At 42.6% G+C, this 20,159-nt stretch overlaps 1 protein-coding gene and 1 long non-coding RNA gene across 4 annotated transcripts in view; one reads left to right on the top strand and one right to left on the bottom strand.

Annotated features, from left to right (window-relative positions):
- Window positions 1-797: 797 nt before the first annotated feature.
- Window positions 798-20,159, bottom strand: part of EXOC6B (exocyst complex component 6B) — a 354,725-nt gene continuing 335,363 nt past the window's right edge. For 2 of the 3 annotated variants that reach the window (XM_030565623.1, XM_030565622.1), the window contains 2 exons: window positions 2,447-2,520; window positions 1,598-1,985 (listed from right to left, as the gene is read on the bottom strand). In XM_030565623.1, the coding sequence (XP_030421483.1) occupies window positions 1,950-1,985; window positions 2,447-2,520 (110 nt within the window). In that variant the 3' untranslated portion in view covers window positions 1,598-1,949. Of the gene's footprint in view, window positions 1,566-1,597; window positions 1,986-2,446; window positions 2,521-20,159 lie in introns of those variants that run through there. The other variant, XM_030565624.1, reaches the window with a different exon arrangement.
- LOC115652964 lies at window positions 15,383-19,830 on the top strand. The gene is made up of 3 exons (XR_004000796.1): window positions 15,383-15,403; window positions 18,520-18,522; window positions 19,764-19,830. It is a non-coding gene; the product is annotated as an uncharacterized LOC115652964 (long non-coding RNA).

Raw genomic sequence — 20,159 nt, forward strand, 5'->3', positions numbered from 1 at the left:
GGCTACCTGTGATTATACAGATAACGTGGGAAGCTAGGGAATATGGCGGGAGAGGGCGAGGAAAGTGTATATTTGAGGGAAACATACTTTGATTGTCATTCAACGTAAACCCACAACCACAACTGGCTTTGGGACACAGTAAAAGATGCATATAAAATGTTTGCTGTTTGACAAGTGGTAAGCAAAACAGCTGTTATAAACTCTAAGACAGCAGTTGTCCAAGTCTTACCCCACTGAAGTGGTTTGAAGAGGTGACTTTCAAATTTAGCTCTTTCAAGTTCCTACCGTTTCACATGATAGAACAGTGACAGAGCAAAAGTGTCCGTGGAACACCCCAAATGCATATTTATAGAAAAACAAGGGTTCGGGTTTTTTCAAATTGCCTGTGGTGAGAAAGTCAGCACAGCTCCATGTATGTGCAAGGGGTGCAGAAAATTCCTTGCAGGATCAGAGCTTCGCACAGTGAAAATCTGTGCAGATAGGGAATTTATATTTATGTAAAATGTCAGGCACTGCCCTGTATGAACAAATGATATCTGTACTTCCCAGAGGCTTTAGAATGACACAGCATGGTCAATTACCTGAGCAATACCCTACTTGTATCAAGACAGCATCACTCCCACACTCAAAGATATAGTGTTGCCTGTCCTGAACTGCAGATTCCACTAGGCAGGCTGGGTGAGTCAGGTCTTTACTGTACCCCAGCCAGCACAGATTACATCTTCGGCAAGTTATCAAAAATGCTGAAGACCAGTTAGTGGAAGAGAAAGAATAGAATACACTTAGCAGCAGGAAACTTACAAACAAATACAATTAGAGAAGAGTATTTGACAGAGGAGCAGAAATACTAGAAAGGAAACACAAGTGGACCATCGTATAGCTGTATCCTGGCTCATGTGGAATTCACTTGGGTGCATACTGCCCTTATAAACCATATTAACACTACACGTACGCTGGCCAGCAGATAATACACTGCTTCATGTAAGTTAAACATCGGAGAAGTATTTTTATGGCATTTAATTCTTTAGGAAAAAACCACAGCATTCCTCTTCAAAATCCCTGCATTCATCTGCGTCTCTTTGGAGAAGAACCAACACCCCTATATTACGTAAAACACAAGGTCATGGGTGCTTTACTGACAACTCCGCATGTGGTGTTGAAACACTTATGTATGCAAAAGCATGAGATTCAGCAATGACAACTCATTTCTTTCCTGCGAGGCATTTAAGACAATATTGCAAATGGACCATACATGTAACCGAATGGATAAGTTTGATATGGAAACAAACCATGCAGAACTGAATTCCCAAATGTAAGTGGGTGTGTGGAGATTCATTATTATCATCATCAAACTTTAATGTAGCTTTGCAGAAGTGTCATTCGATGACAGATTACAATGCACATCAATTGGATTCGGAGAGGGTTCGCAATCCATTACAGGTTAAAAGCTGTTCCGGCATGAATCAGAGTCACAGTGGTGAGGAGATCATCGATACAAGGGATTATGCAGATTAAAGAAATACCCTGTGCATCTGAAAGTTTTCAGAATGCAAACTACGTCAACCCTGAAAACAAGAGGCACTGCATCATTATGGCAGAGAGACAAAGCAGGTGGGGTTTAACAGACAAAAAAAGATTGTTTTAATAGGAGAGAAACATCAGTCATCGAGTCTTACTTCATTCAGACTTTCTATCCAACCCCATCCATCTTCAGTGCCAAGAGATGACAGGGCCCTGCTCCCTTCTTCCCCCCGCCTGGTATATCAATAATGCCCATTTCTACCATAACAAATGACTCGCTAGAATGGCCCTTTCCCCTAAACTGGCTTGCCAAGCTCTAGGGATGCCTTAGTACCTGCTACGGTTAACATGACTATAATGGGATCCCTTGTGAGGCAGGCATCAATGGGCGGAGCCTTTTGTACCCATCTTCATAAACAGCCACTTTGTCATTCATGGCTGGGGAATGTCTGCAAAAGAGGGAGCTAGGGGAGAAAAAAAAAACACATACACACACCCTACACAACCCAGAATGCAAATTCCTTCGCCCTCCTGAAACGCTTCTCCGGGCATTATCTGCGAACAAAAGTGCTCCATGCAGGCAGTCTCTGCATCACTGCTCTCTGTCAGCAACACCTGCTTAGTGTCAGCGCAGAGAGTTTCAGAGTTATCTTTTTGCCATGTCTGCAGAAGCCAACCAGAGCACAATGGGCCCAGTGCTCTCCCTTTCCCCTACACCACCAACTCATTCACCTCGGCCACTCCTAGGACCCTGGATAGCTAAATAAGTTGGCGGTCTTGAGTACTGGGGAGAAAGGGAGAGAATATAGGTCTCTGGCCTGAATCACCAATGCTGCTTCCCCTCCCTTCCCTTTTCCTTAAGACCTGATGGTCTTCAGTCACACATCTTAAAAGAAAAACAAAAAACAAAAACACAAAGACTTACTTGTCTCAAGTCGATGAAGGCCAACTGCAGTGTGTCCCCTTGGAACCCAGGCACTGGCCCGGATCTGGCAAACTCTGTGGGAAAGAAAAGAGGATAAAAAGCGCCTTTAACTAACCATGGACAGGGAGATTGGCAGACGGATGACAGGGAAGACAAGAGAGACTGGGGGAGAGGAGGACTGCACTTCTAAGGAGTCATGTCTCCCTCCCTTCAACTTCTTTGTTTGCCCTTCAAAATTTGTGTCATCAAAACACCATTAATTCCACCGTCCTGACAGCAAGGAAACTGTACTAATTCGACCTGAAATTTATTCCCATGAGCCGCACTGGGCTTCAGAGTATTTGTTTTGTGAATGGACAAACAACTTGCAAAGAAGAAAGGGGAGGTGGGGGTGGAAAAGTTTTTCCTCTCAACACAATAAAATCTTCAGCTGTGAAAATCTTTTCAGTTCCGAAAGCTATTTATATTTTAGGGCACTGAAGGTATTTTCTAATTTCACGCCTGTCACCGGGTTCCATAAGCATTCATCAAAAAAATATGCCCAGCAGCACCATTAATTATTCTGTAGCAGATTATCTGCATTTTCTGGTATGAAACATTATTGCCCGTATACAAGCACCCAAAATGGGAAGAACTGCCCCCACTGTGTGGCCTATTCCTTTATTTTGGAGGTGGACTTTTGACATCTGAATAACGTTGGTTTATAAAGCAAAGAACACTTCCAAAGCCATGTCTGCCCCTTTCTGGTGTAATCCGGCCCTAATTCTACACTCTGGTGGTTTATTTTTCTTTTAATGTATTGGTTAAACTCAGTCTAAAACTAATATGGGGGACCATACATTATGATTTCAGGTTAGAGGATCATTTCACAGCTCTTGGTTGATAATTCTCACAAAGAGGCTGATAACCGTATTTCTCCTTGCTGAGCACTTGCGTTGAAGGCCTGTTTCAGGCCATCTGATCTTGCCCAACTTTACTAAAACAACCATTAGAACGACTCTTCATACAAAACCAGGACCTCACTTAGATACAACGATCATGGCTGAATCTCCAACCTCACTTTACTCCCTCATGTCTAAGTGCACGTGGTTTGTGAAGTCACCTAGGAATACCATACGCCAATGGTGTGTCCTGTGCTTTTGCCTGGCTTAATGTTGTTGCTTTCGTGGAATTACAATATGTCAACCTGGGACAGTTTGCAGGAGACACCGTTTACTTTGTGCCATGCCTGTACAGAAGAAGAAAAAATGCTCCAAGCTACAGCTTTTAAATAAAATGATCCCAATACTCATGATTTAGCATCTACTTCAGCACAGTTATTCATCACGTCAGGACTTTTTAAGATCGGGGAGCAGCCCTCAGCCTAGCATGAAGCCTTCACAGAACAAGAAGGGTGTAAAGGAGGATAAAACCAAGGTTTTACTTCCCATCTTCATGCCCAGACTAAGGTACTGAGAGATAATATATGGTTAATCACAAAGCCCTAAATGGTTCCACCTCATTCCATATATTCCCTTCATTGGAAGCCTGCTTCCATTATTTTTCTCACTCTGAAGTAATAACAAGAAGGAAAAATACATTTAAGAATCACATTTTTAAGGCCCTGATCCTGCAGTCCAGTCACTTGAGCAGTCCCACTGGCTTTAATGAGCCACACAGAATTTGCCCTATTTCCAAATTCTCACGCAATTAAGATAATTTGTCTCCCCTCCACCGCAACCTTTTCGTTCAACTGTCGGAGAAGGCACATCCTGCAATTTGGAGATTGGCTGCCATGTCCTTCTTAAAGTGCCAATTTTCAAATGTCCATAGTTTTACTTTTTAATATTTTAAAATACCAAAACAGTCTAAACTGGCATTATGACTAACCTCTCAACCAGGCATTTCCAAAGTGACTCTCACTGTAGTACAATAAAGGAATAGAATATTTGGAAAATTGCAGAAAGTCAGAGGCAGTCAGATTAATAAACAGCTTTTCAAAACCAAAATTCCACACCTGTGCTACTAACAGAAACTTAATTTAACAAAGAATTTTAAAAAATCTATTTAAATTTCACCATTCAAGATGTTTGGCAAAGAAAGGTCCATCTCTGATGGTCCCTAAATATGAGCATGAGGCCTAAATTTAGGCCTGTATGTTTGACAAGTTTGGTTTTGATTTGCATTTGCACATCATGGAGATTGTATGTTTAAACTAGGCTGCTCAGTTTCGAGTCAATTCTCCAGGTACAGCACACTGAGCTGCAATGTCTGGGCTGCAAACAGTCCAGGGGAAAGTTGAAATTTAAAATGACAAACTATTTTCATTGAATTAGTTTTAAATTTCATTAAACTATTTATATTCATTTTACTGTGCATTTTGTATAAACTTATTTAACAGACTCAATTTCACCCGTGTGCTCACGGGACAGTCCATGCTCTAAGAGAGACTTAAGCAATGCAGAGGTCTCATGCAGGTGCTCTGAAAGAGGTGATTTTCTGTTACATGCCCATCCGTAGAGTATCTAGGCATGTTCACATAATACAAAAACCCAATATTAAGCCTTTAACTTTGAGCATATACTATCTGAACACCACGCACATTTTAAATGCAGCAAAAAGCCTTCTGGCTTCCCAAGAATGCATGAAAAATATTATCACTGAGATGGTGTATTTAAGGGGCCTGTCAATAGATTTACTGCACTGGGGCACCGTGTTATAACAAAGGCGTGTTTTGAGAGGGGCAGGAGTAATGCTTGCTTCTATGGATGTGGCCAAATCCTGTTATATCTATAGCCAAGTGAACACTGGGAGAAATATCAGAATTTTTTCTTTTTTTAAAGCCAGTTTGTAAATTCAAGTGTCTAAAAGCTGCTAGGAACTAATTTAGAATTCTAAACTCAACTGTAAGATTCCCAATTTGTGCAAATTTGGCTTTCAAATATTCATGATAATTTGTATGCAAAAGATCTGCTGATGATATTCTTGAAAGTTTGCAGATAAGCAATATATTCCCAAATCTTGTGATCTGTTTAGGGGAAATTCAAGGTAAAAGCCATCCCATTCATTACTTGTGTCCAATTATTAGCTCTGCTCTAGTTATATGAGGAACCATGTTACAACCCTGTCTGTAGTGGAGAGTCGCACACTTTAATAAACAGCTGTAATAAAGTATGGTCCATCCTGTGCAGGGAAGAGTAACCCATGTTACAGCACCTCTGTATTAAATATATCACTAACTCAGTAAATTCTGTAGTGCAGAGTGGCTCAAACGGTAACTCCTCAAAAAACTGGTGGAGGCATGTATTGCATGAATAATACATCCAAGGAGTGAAAAAGGCGATGAGATCATTATTATACTACATGTATTACAGTACAAATGAGATCACAGATCTTGCTTATACGATGCAATGTGCATACTGACTTCAAGGGATTGGAACAGGAATGAATGGGGTGTTTCACCACATTATTATTACAAAGTACTGCAGCACCCTCTGTACTCATACTTCACGTTTTACATACCAATGCCACAAACTTATCTGGGGAAAGGAAATGGACAAAGTCCTTCTAAAAAGGAACAGAGCTTTAAAGGAGAGACAGCCAGTTCTTGGTTTTAATCTCCTCAATCAGGTTTCGGTACAGTTTTCTCAGAACGACCTAGCACAGCGGTGGCCTCGGCACTGTCAGATTCGTTTATTGTACTTTCTTCACTACCAAGGCGAGCGGCGAGATAGAGCAAGCCACCTACCACACGGCCCCTTGAGCAGAAAATCACAAGAGAATAGAGCAGATCTGTATGCGGCTGTTTGTACAAAGCATTTAGCCAGGCTAAAGGTTTGAGCGGCTTGTGTTCAGGCCAAAGTAGTAATGTCTTTGCAAGGGCTACAGCTAGGGACAGCCAGGGCAGGTTACAGAGGGACTCCAGCCTCTTTTCCAAAAGGCTTCTCCAACGAAAGAATCAAGGAACTGCTAAGCAATGAACAAAGAATAAAGAGTTCAAACACACAAGGAAAAAAGGCACCCATTGTAAATTGATACAGAATTTCAGAATCTCCTTTCATTTACTACTGTACACAGCTATACATGCAAATATACAAGTACAGAGAGATTCTACTACATTGTGTGTAGTTAGGAGTAAACACCGTTGGCTTCTTTATTCCCAAATTCACTAATTTAGGGACAAGGTTTTCTGCATGATACGTGTCCCACCTTCAGAATGATGGTGTGGACAGGTGGTACAAAGATTTTGTTAGCACTCATTTACTGCAATCTGCATAATTTGCACATGGTTTCACTACTTGCGAATAATGCAGTTATCCCAAACTCGTGCCAATTAAATGTTTATTCCAAACTATGAAGTTCTGTTTTTACAAACACACAAGCAGCAAAGAATCCTGTGGCACCTTATAGACTAACAGACGTTTTGGAGCATGAGCTTCCGTGGGTGAATACCCACTTCCTCAGATGCATGTAATGGAAATATCCAGGGGCAGGTATATATATGTGTGCTAGCAAGCAAGCTCACACCTCAACTGCTAGAACAGGGCCTCATCCTCCCTGATTGAACTGACCTCGTTATCTCTAGCTTGCTTGCTAGCACACATATATATACCTGCCCCTGGATATTTCCATTACATGCATCTGAGGAAGTGGGTATTCACCCACGAAAGCTCATGCTCCAAAACGTCTGTTAGTCTATAAGGCGCCACAGGATTCTTTGCTGCTTTTACAGATCCAGACTAACACGGCTACCCTCTGATACTTGACACCATGCAAGGCACTGCATTTAGCCGTATGGAATGGAAATCCATCAACCTCATGAAGAAACTTGCACAAATACAGACAGATATCATCTTCCTTTCCAAATGCAAACGGATGGACATCATACCAAATGGACTAAAGGTAAAAAATCCGCTGCTATCTACATACTACACAGACCACAGTGAGAGATTATGTCATACTCTATCAAAAAAACTGAGGAACCACCTGATCAGCATCCTATACAGCAAACAGGAAAACATCAAAAAAGAGCTCTCCAACCTGGAGACTCTCATTAATAACCTAACTTCTATACAAACGGACTTCACTAGAATAAGACAGGAGATCTACATTACTCACTTCACCGCTCTTCAAAGGAAAAAGGACTGTAAGCTGTCTAAACTCCTACCTGCCACATGGGGCCACAACAGTGGTACCCCTAACGCACCCAGCAATATCGTCAATCTATCCAACTACACACTCAGTCCAGAAGAAAAGTCTGTCCTATCTCGGGGACTCTCTTTCTGCCCTGCCACCCCCACCAACATGATACAGTTCTGTGGCGATCTGGAAGCCTACTTTCGCCGTCTCCGGCTCAAAGAATACTTCCAGGACAACACTGAACAGTGCACTGATACACGGGTGCCCTCCCACCAACAGCACAAGAAAAAGAACTCCACATGGACTCCTCCTGAGGGTCGAAATGACAACCTGGACCTATACATTGAATGCTTCCGCCGGCGTGCACAGGCAGAAATCCTGGAACAACAACATCGCTTGCCTCACAACCTAAGTCGTGCAGAACGCAATGCCATCCACAGCCTCAGAAACCACCCTGACATTATCATCAAAGAGGCTGATAAAGGAGGTGCCGTTGTCATCATGAACAGGTCTGACTATCAAAAGGAGGCAGCCAGACAACTCTCCAATACCAAATTCTACAGGCCACTTCCCTCAGATCCCACTGAGGAATACACTAAGAAACTACAGCATCTACTCAGGACACTCCCTACACTAACACCAGAAGAAATCAACATACCCCTAGAGCCCCGACCAGGGTTATTCTATCTACTACCCAAGATCCACAAACCCGGAAATCCTGGACGCCCCATCATCTCGGGCATTGGCACTCTCGCTGAAGGACTATCTGGATATATGGACTCTCTACTCAGACCCTATGCCACCAGCACTCCCAGCTATCTCCGCGACACCACTGATTTCCTGAGGAAACTACAATGCATTGGTGACCTCCCAGAAAACACCATCCTAGCCACCATGGATGTAGAGGCTCTCTACACAAACATCCCACACACAGATGGAATACAAGCTGTCAGGAACACTATCCCTGATGTTGCCACAGCACAACTGGCTGCTGAGCTCTGTGCCTTTATACTTACACACAACTATTTCAAATTTGATGACAATATATATCTCCAGATCAGTGGCACTGCTATGGGCACCCGCATGGCCCCACAATATGCCAATATCTTCATGGCCGACCTGGAACAACGCTTCCTCAGCTCTCGTCCACTCACACCCCTTCTCTATCTACGCTACATTGATGACATCTTCATCATCTGGACCCATGGGAAGGAGACTCTGGAAAAATTCCACCATGATTTCAACAGCTTCCACCCCACCATCAACCTCAGCCTGGACCAATCTACACGGGAGGTCCACTTTCTTGACACCACGGTGCAAATCAGTGATGGTCACATTAACACCACTCTATATCGAAAACCCACCGACCGCTATGCCTACCTTCATGCCTCCAGCTTCCATCCCGGGCACATCACACGATCCATTGTCTACAGCCAAGCATTGAGGTACAACCGCATCTGCTCTAACCCCTCAGACAGAGACCAACACCTACAAAATCTCCACCAAGCATTCTCAAAACTACAATACCCGCATGAGGAAATAAGGAAACAGATCAACAGAGCCAGACGTGTACCCAGAAGCCTCCTACTGCGAGACAAACCCAAGAGAGAAACCAACAGGACTCCACTGGCCATCACATACAGCCCCCAGCTGAAACCCCTCCAACGCATCATCAAGGATCTACAACCCATCCTGGACAATGATCCCACACTTTCACAGGCCTTGGGTGGCAGGCCAATCCTTGCCCACAGACAACCTGCCAACCTGAAACATATTCTCACCAGTAACTGCACACCACACCATAATAACTCTTGCTCAGGAACCAATCCATGCAACAAACCTCGATGCCAACTCTGCCCACATATCTACACCAGCGACACCATCACAGGACCTAACCAGATCAGCCACACCATCACTGGTTCATTCACCTGCACATCCACCAATGTAATATATGCCATCATATGCCAGCAATGCCCCTCTGCTATGTACATCGGCCAAACTGGACAGTCTCTACGGAAAAGGATAAATGGACACAAATCAGACATTAGGAATGGCAATATACAAAAACCTGTAGGAGAGCACTTCAACCTCCCTGGCCACACTATAGCAGACCTTAAGGTGGCCATCCTGCAACAAAAAAACTTCAGGACCAGACTTCAAAGAGAAACTGCTGAGCTTCAGTTCATCTGCAAATTTGACACCATCAGCTCAGGATTGAACAAAGACTGTGAATGGCTTGCCAATTACAGAACCAGTTTCTCCTCTCTTGGTTTTCACACCTCAACTGCTAGAACAGGGCCTCATCCTCCCTGATTGAACTGACCTCGTTATCTCTAGCTTGCTTGCTAGCACACATATATATACCTGCCCCTGGATATTTCCATTACATGCATCTGAGGAAGTGGGTATTCACCCACGAAAGCTCATGCTCCAAAACGTCTGTTAGTCTATAAGGTGCCACAGGATTCTTTGCTGCTTTTACAGATCCAGACTAACACGGCTACCCTCTGATACTACACACACACACTCTCTCTCTCTCTAGGCCTCTTTTGTCACTATAGTAGCTGAATCTATATACACACACGTTTTTTCTGATATTATATCATGTGTATTATGTATTTTACACACATATACCCCCTTGCAAAATCCTACCTTCCCACTTGCCCATGCTGTTCAATATTTTTGCCCCATGTCAAGATGATAATTATAGAAGCACATTTTATGCATGGGCTCGTAAATGCTCAGAAGACTTTTGCAAAGCTGACACATACTTTATTACTCTTCTATATACTAACATTGTTGGAAGGACTAGTGGAGGAGGTGGGTTTTTAGCAGACCTTTGGAGAGAGAGAAGGGGGCTTGGACTATAACAGCTGAGAATCTGTTGCAGGCAAAGGGGTGGCATCAAGGTAGGGTTTGAACTGTGGCTGCCAGAGGCCTCCCCCCACCCTGTTATGGGATTATGAAGTTTCATACAGAGAAGATTTAATCCTAGATGCTACAATGAGTCTGGGCCAAATAATAGTAGAAGGGGACAAGGGTTTTTAAATCAATTTGATATTATGAAAATCACTGAACAGTAAGGAAACAGAAAGGGCAGGAAAAAGACTCGGTAGGGAGGAGTTGGAAGAAACAAATTAGGGAAATCTTGGGTGGCAGGAGAGAAACAAGCTCCTCCTATCTATCTGGAGAAAGAGCAGGAGGGGAGGGCTAGCTTGGTAGGTGTTAACAATATGTGAAAGGACACAAAGATAATCGGCACATCTGGAAATGAGGGACGAATAAAAATTAGACATTGCAGCCCGGACGGCAATCCTGGAGAGTATCTAATGAGAGCCCCAGACTTCACAGTGCTCCAGAGCTGGGATGTATAACAGCGATTGAGTCTGAGAGTTGTAACAGTGGTGGAGCATAGCTGAATAGCATACAGGGTGGAACTTGAGGTGTAGGAAAGAGAACATGGGAGCGAAGGGCAAACGGAAAGAACTAAGATGCAGGTGTGCTCAAAGGTATGTATAAAGAGGTGGGTGACAGTGAGATTTTGAACAGAATTGGGAAGAGGAGTTGAGTGAAGAGAGCAAATACACAGCCATAAGATCCATCAAGGGAAATACCAGACTAAGTAAGAAGACTAAAGGACTTGGGGATGGATAGGAATTTGAAGGACAGATGGTGACAGGGCTCATCTGCATACAGAACGAAGACCCCAGGGAGGATAGGAAAAGGAGATCAAGATGTATGAAGGAACAGTTTCCACCAGCAAGAAAGTTGCCTGCTATGGAGTTATTCTCAGCTTCCATAGTGCTGAAAAGGTCTATGGCTTTCTCTACAATATCCTGGGCAAGGAATGGATTTCCACCAGTAAGCAGTGTCAAGCAGAGGATGTACATGTATATTGTATCTATTTATGTACAAACGGCTAATTGAGCAGAAGATGCATATTGTGGATGGCTCAGGAATAAGAATCAGATTGGGATACTTCCAGAAAGGGGTGGGGGCAAAAATTTGCACAGAAAAAAGGAACACACGCATAATCTGTACACATTTTGGACACCTACATACATGGTATACCTTAGTGTGTACCATACATTTACACACATTCATTAAAAAAATCGAGATGTGCATGTAACTTAAAATAATCATGTGCACTAACTTTCCTCTCTCTCTAATCCCACCACATTGTTACTAGTACTCGCTGCCCTCTTATGTGTGTGAGACAAACATCTCCCACTTTGGGTGCAGTAGAATAAATTTATTAGTGATGATGATGATTAGGGTTAGGGTGGAAAGAACTCTTAGGGGTCAAGTTAAGGTGAATGAGTTTGGAGGAGAAAAGTTCACTGGAGAAGAGTCTTGAAGGAGCAGTAAAGAGGAGGATGAGGAGCACTGCAGGTGGTATGGAGGTCTGCAATGCTTTTAGAGAGAATAAATAACAAAGCAAGCAAAGCTTCATATCCTTTGGTTGCCTGAGATTCTGCAGGAAGGTGCTGGAATACGAGGATGTATGCGTAAAGAAAAAGAACAGGAATTGAATACATGGCCTAAATACAGTGGATTAGAACATATAAAACAAAGCACAGTTTAGTTGCTAGAAGCTAAAAGCAGGAATCAGCTGGAGGTAAATGCCACACACAGCAGAACTGGTTGATAGAGAGCTCCCTCGGTAGAATCCAGTGTTAGTAAAGGAATTGGTGACAGGTAAGAATATAGAGGTCCAGAAGTGCTGAAGACAGTTAGTTGGGCCATGCTGAAAAATGGAGTGATATTGGGAATGAATAAAGTTTCTTGCCACACAGGGGAGGCTCCTGTTTCAGCTAATTCACAGAAACTCAAATATCAGAGGGGTAGCCATGTTAGTCTGGATCTGTAAAAGTGGCACCTTATAGACTAACAAACGTACTGGAGCATGAGCTTTCGTGAGTGAATGCATCCAACAAAGTGGGTATCCACCCACGAAAGCTCATGCTCCAATACGTTTGCTGCTTTCCAAAACTCTTTGCTGCTTTCACAGAAAGTGTGCCCCCCCCAATGGCTAATAGGACACCATTAAAGTACAGTTTTTCCTCATCAAGGTCCTAAACACAGCCATGCTGCTGAAAAGTACCAGGCATCCCATTCATTTCAATGGATGTCAAAGAAAACTGCATAGTCACTACCATTTTTCCTGGTCATCATTGTATATGTGTTTATCTGTACCAGTGAACAGATAGACAGTTCACACAAGACTCACTGTTATATAAATTTTGATGGACTATGTGGGTCCAAAGAGTCAGAAGTGTTAACATGACTGTGCCGCTGTCCAATATTTAACTGTGTTAAACAAGGTTCACGGTTTGGTATACAGAGACCTCAGCCTCCATAGCACCAGGGCAAACACGCCATTAAAAATCTTTTTAACCTTTTGTTAAAGATATGGAAAAAGCGGTAAAACTAGTTCAAGTAAAGTATTAAATAAGGCTTTTATTTTAACCATAAGACTTATTCCCTTTTCCTTTAGCTGTAGAGGGATTTTATAAGGAAAACCCATTTGTTGGACAGTCCCTTAGATGGTATTAACTGTCCTTTTTAGGAGAAAGAGAAGTGAGTTGAGATGGGCTGTAGATATTGTTAAAGTCCAATCCCATTTCCTAGAACACAAGTCAAGACAAACACGCACAAAAGGGGAGAACAGCAAAGACAGAAAACGCAACTTCTGTCTTCGGTGTTAACTTTCACTTCCACCCTCAGTGCTGGAAAAACACAGTCCCACAGTACATGGTTTTATCAGCCGTTCCGAGACATGGCAAACTTCCCAGCATCAGACTGTGTGGGGCATTGCTTTTGGCTGGCTCTTGTGTCACCTGCTCACACCAGTGCTGCAGAAGATACAGCATTGGCCAGCTAAGCCAGACTCTTATTAGACAGTAAGAAAAAGGAGATGGATAGGAAAGAGAAGAAATAAGGAGAGGAAGGAAAAGGACACATTGGGGGGAGAGGGGGGAGAAGGGGGGAAATTCTCACATCTCAGGTGGTGTTTGGAATTATGCTGGAGCCAGTGGAGGAGGTGATGTCATCTGGATTGCTCTCTTGGCCTGGTCTGGTCAGGATGTCTCTCAGGATCAGGATGTCAAAGGCCAGTGGTGTCAGAGTGGATGCTGGGTCCCATGGTGGGGCGAGCAGCCATGAAGGTGAACCTCATTCCTTCCCCTTCTTTCAGTCAGTAATTTTTGTGCTTGTTCTCCAGTTCCCCCAAAGTCTCCCCAAAATGAAGTGATGGGCTGAATAGCTCATCCTTTCATTATTTTGTCCACCAGTTAGGCCTAATTTCAGTTAATTGATTTTCAGTCCCATATTTTTCTTATTGATCTTAACACAGTCCCTGAGTTATCTCAGGAGGCCATTTTATTCACAATAATTCAGTCCATCTCCCTTTTACACCTTTTCCTATCAACATTTGTGTGTGATTGGAAAATTTATTCACTTCCTCACAATTCGGGTAAACTTGTAGACACAATTATAACACTACCACCTCCACTCTCATTTCCCTCCTTCCCACTACTAACACGTCTGAGCATCCAGTGAGAAGTAAAATTATATGGCAGACTGGTATTTCCTCAAAGGATGTCTAACTATTAATGAGTGTCGTCTGTTTGCACATGCAGGAATTACAGGCAGTTTTAGTTCATCGTAGAATCCTCTCAGTTGCTCTAAGTGGCAATGAAATCACTCTCATCCCTAATGTTGGTACATCTGTTGGTGTTAACGCAAACACTGGTCTCTCATTCTCCTCCAAAAGACTATGACATTTGCCCCAAGGATAAAGATTAAAAGATGGATGCAGCGACAAATGGAGCCCTGAGTGTAGTTTTGGTGCTTCTGAATTTAGGGTCTGACTCTGGTGTAAAAGATCTGGCTGGTGAGAAAGCAGTATTAGAAGGCGCACTGATAGGGCTAGCACAGAGGTGGGCAAACTTTTTGGCCTGAGAGCCACACCGAGGTTCCGAAACTATGCAGGGCTGGTGTAGTGTATGAAATTGCTCCCGGTAGGAATGTGCTACTTACAGGGTACTACTTACAGCAGCCAGTCCTGGTGCTCCGCGAGTAGCACATTCCTATGGGGAGCAATTTAATACACGACATCCAGTGGCTGTTGCAGTCTCACCACCCAGAGCTCTGGTGGCACGGCGAACTCAGGCTGTGGGGGAGTGCCTGGGGGCTAGCCTCCCCGGCTGGGAACTCAAGAGCCAGGCAGGACAGTACTGCAGGCCAGATGTGGCCTGTGGGCCGTAGTTTGCCCACCTCTGGGCTAGCAGCTCCTAAAACCAAGGATTACTCAGCCAAAAGGAAACTCTAATTATGGAGTCAAGTATCAGAGGGGTAGCTGTGTTAGTCTGGATCAGTAAAAAGCAACAAAGAGTCCTGTGGCACCTTACAGACTAACAGATGTATAAGCTTTCATGGGTGAATATTCACTTTGTCAGATATCTCTTTCCTTCTTGATATTTTAGAGTAGTGGTTCTCAAGCCTTCCAGACTACTGTACCCCTTTCAGGAGTCTGATTTATCTTGTGTACCTCAAGTTTCACCTAATTTAAAAACTACATGCTTACAAAATCAGACATAAAAGTATAAAAGTGTCACAGCTTGCTATTTCTGAAAAATCGCTTACTTTCTTATTTTGTCTATATGAAATTTTAGTTTGCACTGACTTCGCCAGAGCTTTTTACGTAGCCTGTTGTAAAACTAGGCAAATATCTAGATGAGTGAGGTACCCCCTCGAAGATAGGCCATAGAACTTCCCCCCCAGCAACATTCCTAGAATATATCCTGTAGAAAAAAACATAAGAACATAAGAACGGCCGTACCGGGTCAGACCAAAGGTCCATCTAGCCTAGTATCTGTCTACCGACAGTGGCCAATGCCAGGTGCCCCAGAGGGAGTGAAGCTAACAGGCAATGATCAAGTGATCTCTCTCCTGCCATCTATCTCCATCCTCTGATGAACAGAGGCCAGGGACACCATTCCTTACCCATCCTGGCTAATAGCCATTTATGGACTTAACCACCATGAATTTATTCAGTTCCCTTTTAAACATTGTTATAATCCCAGCCTTCACAACCTCCTCAGGTAAGGAGTTCCACAAGTTGACTGTGCGCTCTGTGAAGAAGAATTTCCTTTTATTTGTTTTAAACCTGCTGCTTATTAATTTCATTTGGTGACCTCTAGTTCTTATATTATGGGAATAAGTAAATAACTTTTCCTTATCCACTTTCTCCACATCACTCATGATTATATATACCTCTGTCATATCCCCCCTTAGTCTCCTCTTTTCCAAGCTGAAGAGTCCTAGCCTCTTTAATCCTTCCTCATATGGGACCCTCTCCAAACTCCTAATTATTTTAGTTGCCGTTTTCTGAACCTTTTCTAGTGCTAGAATATCTTTTCTGAGGTAAGGAGACCACATCTGTACACAGTATTCAAGATGTGGGCATACCATGGATTTATATAAGGGCAATAATATATTCTCAATCTTATTCTCTACCCACTTTTTAATGATTCCTAACATCCTGTTAGCTTTTTTGACAGCCTCTGCGCACTGCGTGGACATCTTCAGAGAACTATCCACGATGATGCCAAGATCTTTTTCCTGACCCGCTGTAGCTAAATTAGCCCCCAATCTTGATTTAAAAATCATCAGTGATGCGCCATCACAACCCTTTGTAAATTGTTGCAATGGTTAATTACCATCACTGCTAAAAATATATGCCTTATTTCCAGTCTCAATTTGTCTAGCTTCAATTTCCAGATATTGGATTGTGTTAATCATAGAATTATGGAAGATTAGGGTTGGAAGAGACCTCAGGAGGTCATCCAGTCCTACCCTCTGCTTAGAAGGATCAACACCAACTTTCTTAGCTGACTAAAGAGCCCATTATTGAATATTTTTCCCCATATAGATACTTTTAGACTGTAAACATGTCACCCTTTAACCTCTTTGTTAAACTAAACAGATTGAGCTCTGAGTCTGTCATTATAAGACATGTTTACTAATTCTTTAATCGTTCTCATGGGTCTTCTCTGAACCCTCTCCAACTTATCAACCTCTTTCTTGTATTATGGGCACCAGAACTGGACACAGGATTCCAGAAATGGTTACAGATGTGAAGTAGGCATGTTTTTTGGGAAAATATGACACCAAGCTACAATTCTCAGGGAACTGAATGGTGTGTGCCACATTCTTTAATGCTTTCTCTTTTGAATGAGCTATGATTAGGATATTGTTTAAGATGTGTAAAGATCATCTATAGGGATATTAATATTTTGTAAAATACCTTGAGTAATATGTGAGACCAAAATGCAAAGCCTTATTCTGTAGTTGGAGATCCTTACAAGAGGAGAAAGGTAAGAAATTATGATGAGAAGGCTGAACAGAGGCATAGCAAGTAAGCTTCTGGAACTTTGGCCAAAGTTTCAATAACTCATTTCACAATTTCCATATTGAACTTGAATTCCCTCAATGACTTTCAAACCCAACACTTTTTGCTGAATTTCCCTTTTAACAGCCAAATTATCAAGGTAGTGAGAATTTCAGAGAATGAGCCCCCACCCCCCAAGTTATCAAATTGAGCCAAACTGAATCAAATTCAATAAAAACATCCATTCCTCTAAGGCTCCAGACAAGGAAGAGCCCGGAACTCCATTTACTTCAAGAGGCAGAACAAATCTGACAGATGTTTCAAAGGGGTGTGCCTGAGCCTTCAGATGCTGACAGGTCTGAGCTGCGTCCACAACAGCAGAGAACAACAACTCACTGCTGGATTGTCAGACATTTTAAAGTACAAGAAAGTAAAAGTTTTCAGATGAAATTGGAAGTTTTGTGACAGGAAGGCTGGTATCTGTCAATAAGTAATAGATAATGTTGGGCATATGTATAGAAAGAACTGAGTTATGGATGTCTAAAGGTTACTTTTCCAAACCCAGACAAATACATGGAATGGAAAGAGCGGATGATAAGCTCTCTGATGAATTAAGATGTTTAATATTTGGAAGAGGTGAATTAGCAGCTCTAATGATCTTTTTCCCCCCTGAATAGGAGGCTGAAAAGGTTTACAAACACCAGTTGTGTGGTTCTGTATTTCAAAGGACTACTTGGGGAAAAACTGGGACACAGAGATGGAGGACTGCCTGGAATGAACTCTGGAAGCCCTTTAACATCAAAGGATTTGACATAGGCTTAGGAGCTTTAAAAGGCAGGAACCAGGAAAGATCTTTGGGACACAGAAGGGAAAGGTGGTGTCAAGAGCGGTCAGAAGTGAATGATTGATAGAGATGTACGGTTTTCTTTTCATTTTACTGTAATTAAGCTGACAATACCTTATTATATGGTTTAATTTATGACAAGTTCACATGTAGGGATGTTATACAGATTGTTTCTCTTTGTTTTACTATCATGTTCTTGCTGTTTTTAAGACGTCTTGTTTTTAAGAAAAAACTACTTTTGTATAGGTAATTTCACGCAGACAGCCCATAACCACTCAACCATTCAAGGTCTCAGGAAAAGGCACGTGAGAACCAGTATCCTCTCCTTGTGTGTTGCACAGGACCATGAGCAGATAAACACAAAGGAAAGCCCAGTAACCAAGGAGAAGATGCAAGTACGGAGGGGTACATGTGACACGTTGAGAAGAAGTCAATGAGGTGTAAGCTATAGAGGGTGGCTGTGACTGACGGCAGGAGCGGTAGAGAAAATAAGAAGAGATGAAGGCATGGATGAGGATAAGAACAGAGGTGAAATGAAGGTAGTGGTACATATGTGCAACACTGCAGAGGTAGATTTACAAATGTAGGACATGGAAGGGGAGGAGAAGAGCTCATATGAGTAAATAGAAAGGCTAAGTTGGTGAACGAGATAGAAAATGGTTCCAGGACAGATGGAATGAGGAGTGTACAAGGTTAAGAATCAAATGAGGGTTGCAGATAGTGGAGACAAGAGGTCTTGGGTGAAGAAGGAAATGAAACTGCTAAAGAGAAGCCCATCTATCTTTAACAGTCTGCAAAGCTTCCAAGATTTTCTTGAGCAAGGTCTGAAAGGGTTTGTATTGTGACTTGCAATTTTTACATATATCAATACACCACTGAACCATTTCATTATCACTGTAGCATTTTTCAATCCTTTAAGAAAGGTCCCATGAGGAAAATCCCAGTGGAAGAAGGTGGCATTGCCTCTACTGACCAGGGATTCTACCTGTGTTCCCTTTGTGACTCCACACACACCAGTAATTTCACACTAGTGCTGAAGAAAGCAAATTATTTCAGTGACATGTGAAGCCAAAGGAATGGTTGAGGTTGGGAGGGAAGGGACTTGCTCCTGTTTTGTCTTCCTGGCATAACATTCTCTGAGAGCAATTAATACTCCTTGTAAGATTTCATGCTGGAAAAACAAGCATTTTTTGTCGATTTTGCTTTGTTTTACCTTGCTGCTTAGCTCTGTTTCAGCTGGGAACGTTCCAGTACATGGTACTGATGTATATCATCCCTGTAGAGCTGATGTATATCATCAGTAGAGCTGAACTACCTGGTAGAAGGGCTGCATTTTGACTCAAACTACCTTTTCCCATGAAAAAAGCCATGATGCCTCTAAAACGCTACCACCTGACACTGGCTAGGAATGGGGTGAGCAGAGACCACTACTTATCATGCAAAACATGCTTGTCTTACTGTTACCTTGTCCTTTCCCTTGCCCTGCCTCACTGGTCTGGTTCATGCACCTGTTATGTATTGTCATAATCCAAACTGTAAGCGCTCTGGGGCTCTGTTTTCTTTACTACATATTGGGGCCTCAACCAGCACAACGTTGGTGAGGGCTGTTAGCCACTAATGTAACAAAGATTAAATTCCAGCCCCCTTTTCTGGAGAAAAACAATTGGAATGACCTCACCAAAATGCTGTAGGATCTATCATTTGCAGAGAGGTTGGGATCAGTTAAGGTGGGATTTGTCTGCAGAGATGTTTGGGTCAAATCTTTATATCACTTTCTTGATGTTGGAAGCAAAGAGCTTCTACCAGCAAAACACAGGGTTTATTAAATTCTCCATGATGGTGTCCATTGCCAGGAAGGAAGATGTGAGTATAGCATGCAGTGACTAGAATGCTAACTCTTAAGAAGAAGGAATTTGTCTTCATCTGTTCTGCGAAATGCTCTGCTCATAAGAATATAAGAGCTGGGTCAGACCATGGAACATCTTGCCCAATATCCTGTCTCTGACAGTGGCCCATACCAGAGCTTCAAGGGGAGCATACAGAACAGGGCATTAGGAATGATTCGTCCCTTTCTTTTACTCCGAGCTTCTGGCAGTCAGAGGTTTAGGGGCACCCCAAGCAAGGGATTACATCCCTGACCATCTTGGCTAATAGCCATTGATGGACCTATCCTCTGTGAACTTATCCCATTCTCAACTGATTTATATTTTGAACCTATCACACTATCCCATGGAAACAAGTTCCACAGATTAGTTGTGAGAAAAAGTACTTCCCTCTTGTTCGTATTAAACCTGCTGCCTATTAATTTCATCAGAGGACATCTGGTTTTGTATTGTGTGAATAACACCTCCCTATTA

This window comes from Gopherus evgoodei, chromosome 5 (assembly GCF_007399415.2).
Source record: "Gopherus evgoodei ecotype Sinaloan lineage chromosome 5, rGopEvg1_v1.p, whole genome shotgun sequence".
Lineage (NCBI taxonomy): Eukaryota > Metazoa > Chordata > Testudines > Testudinidae > Gopherus > Gopherus evgoodei.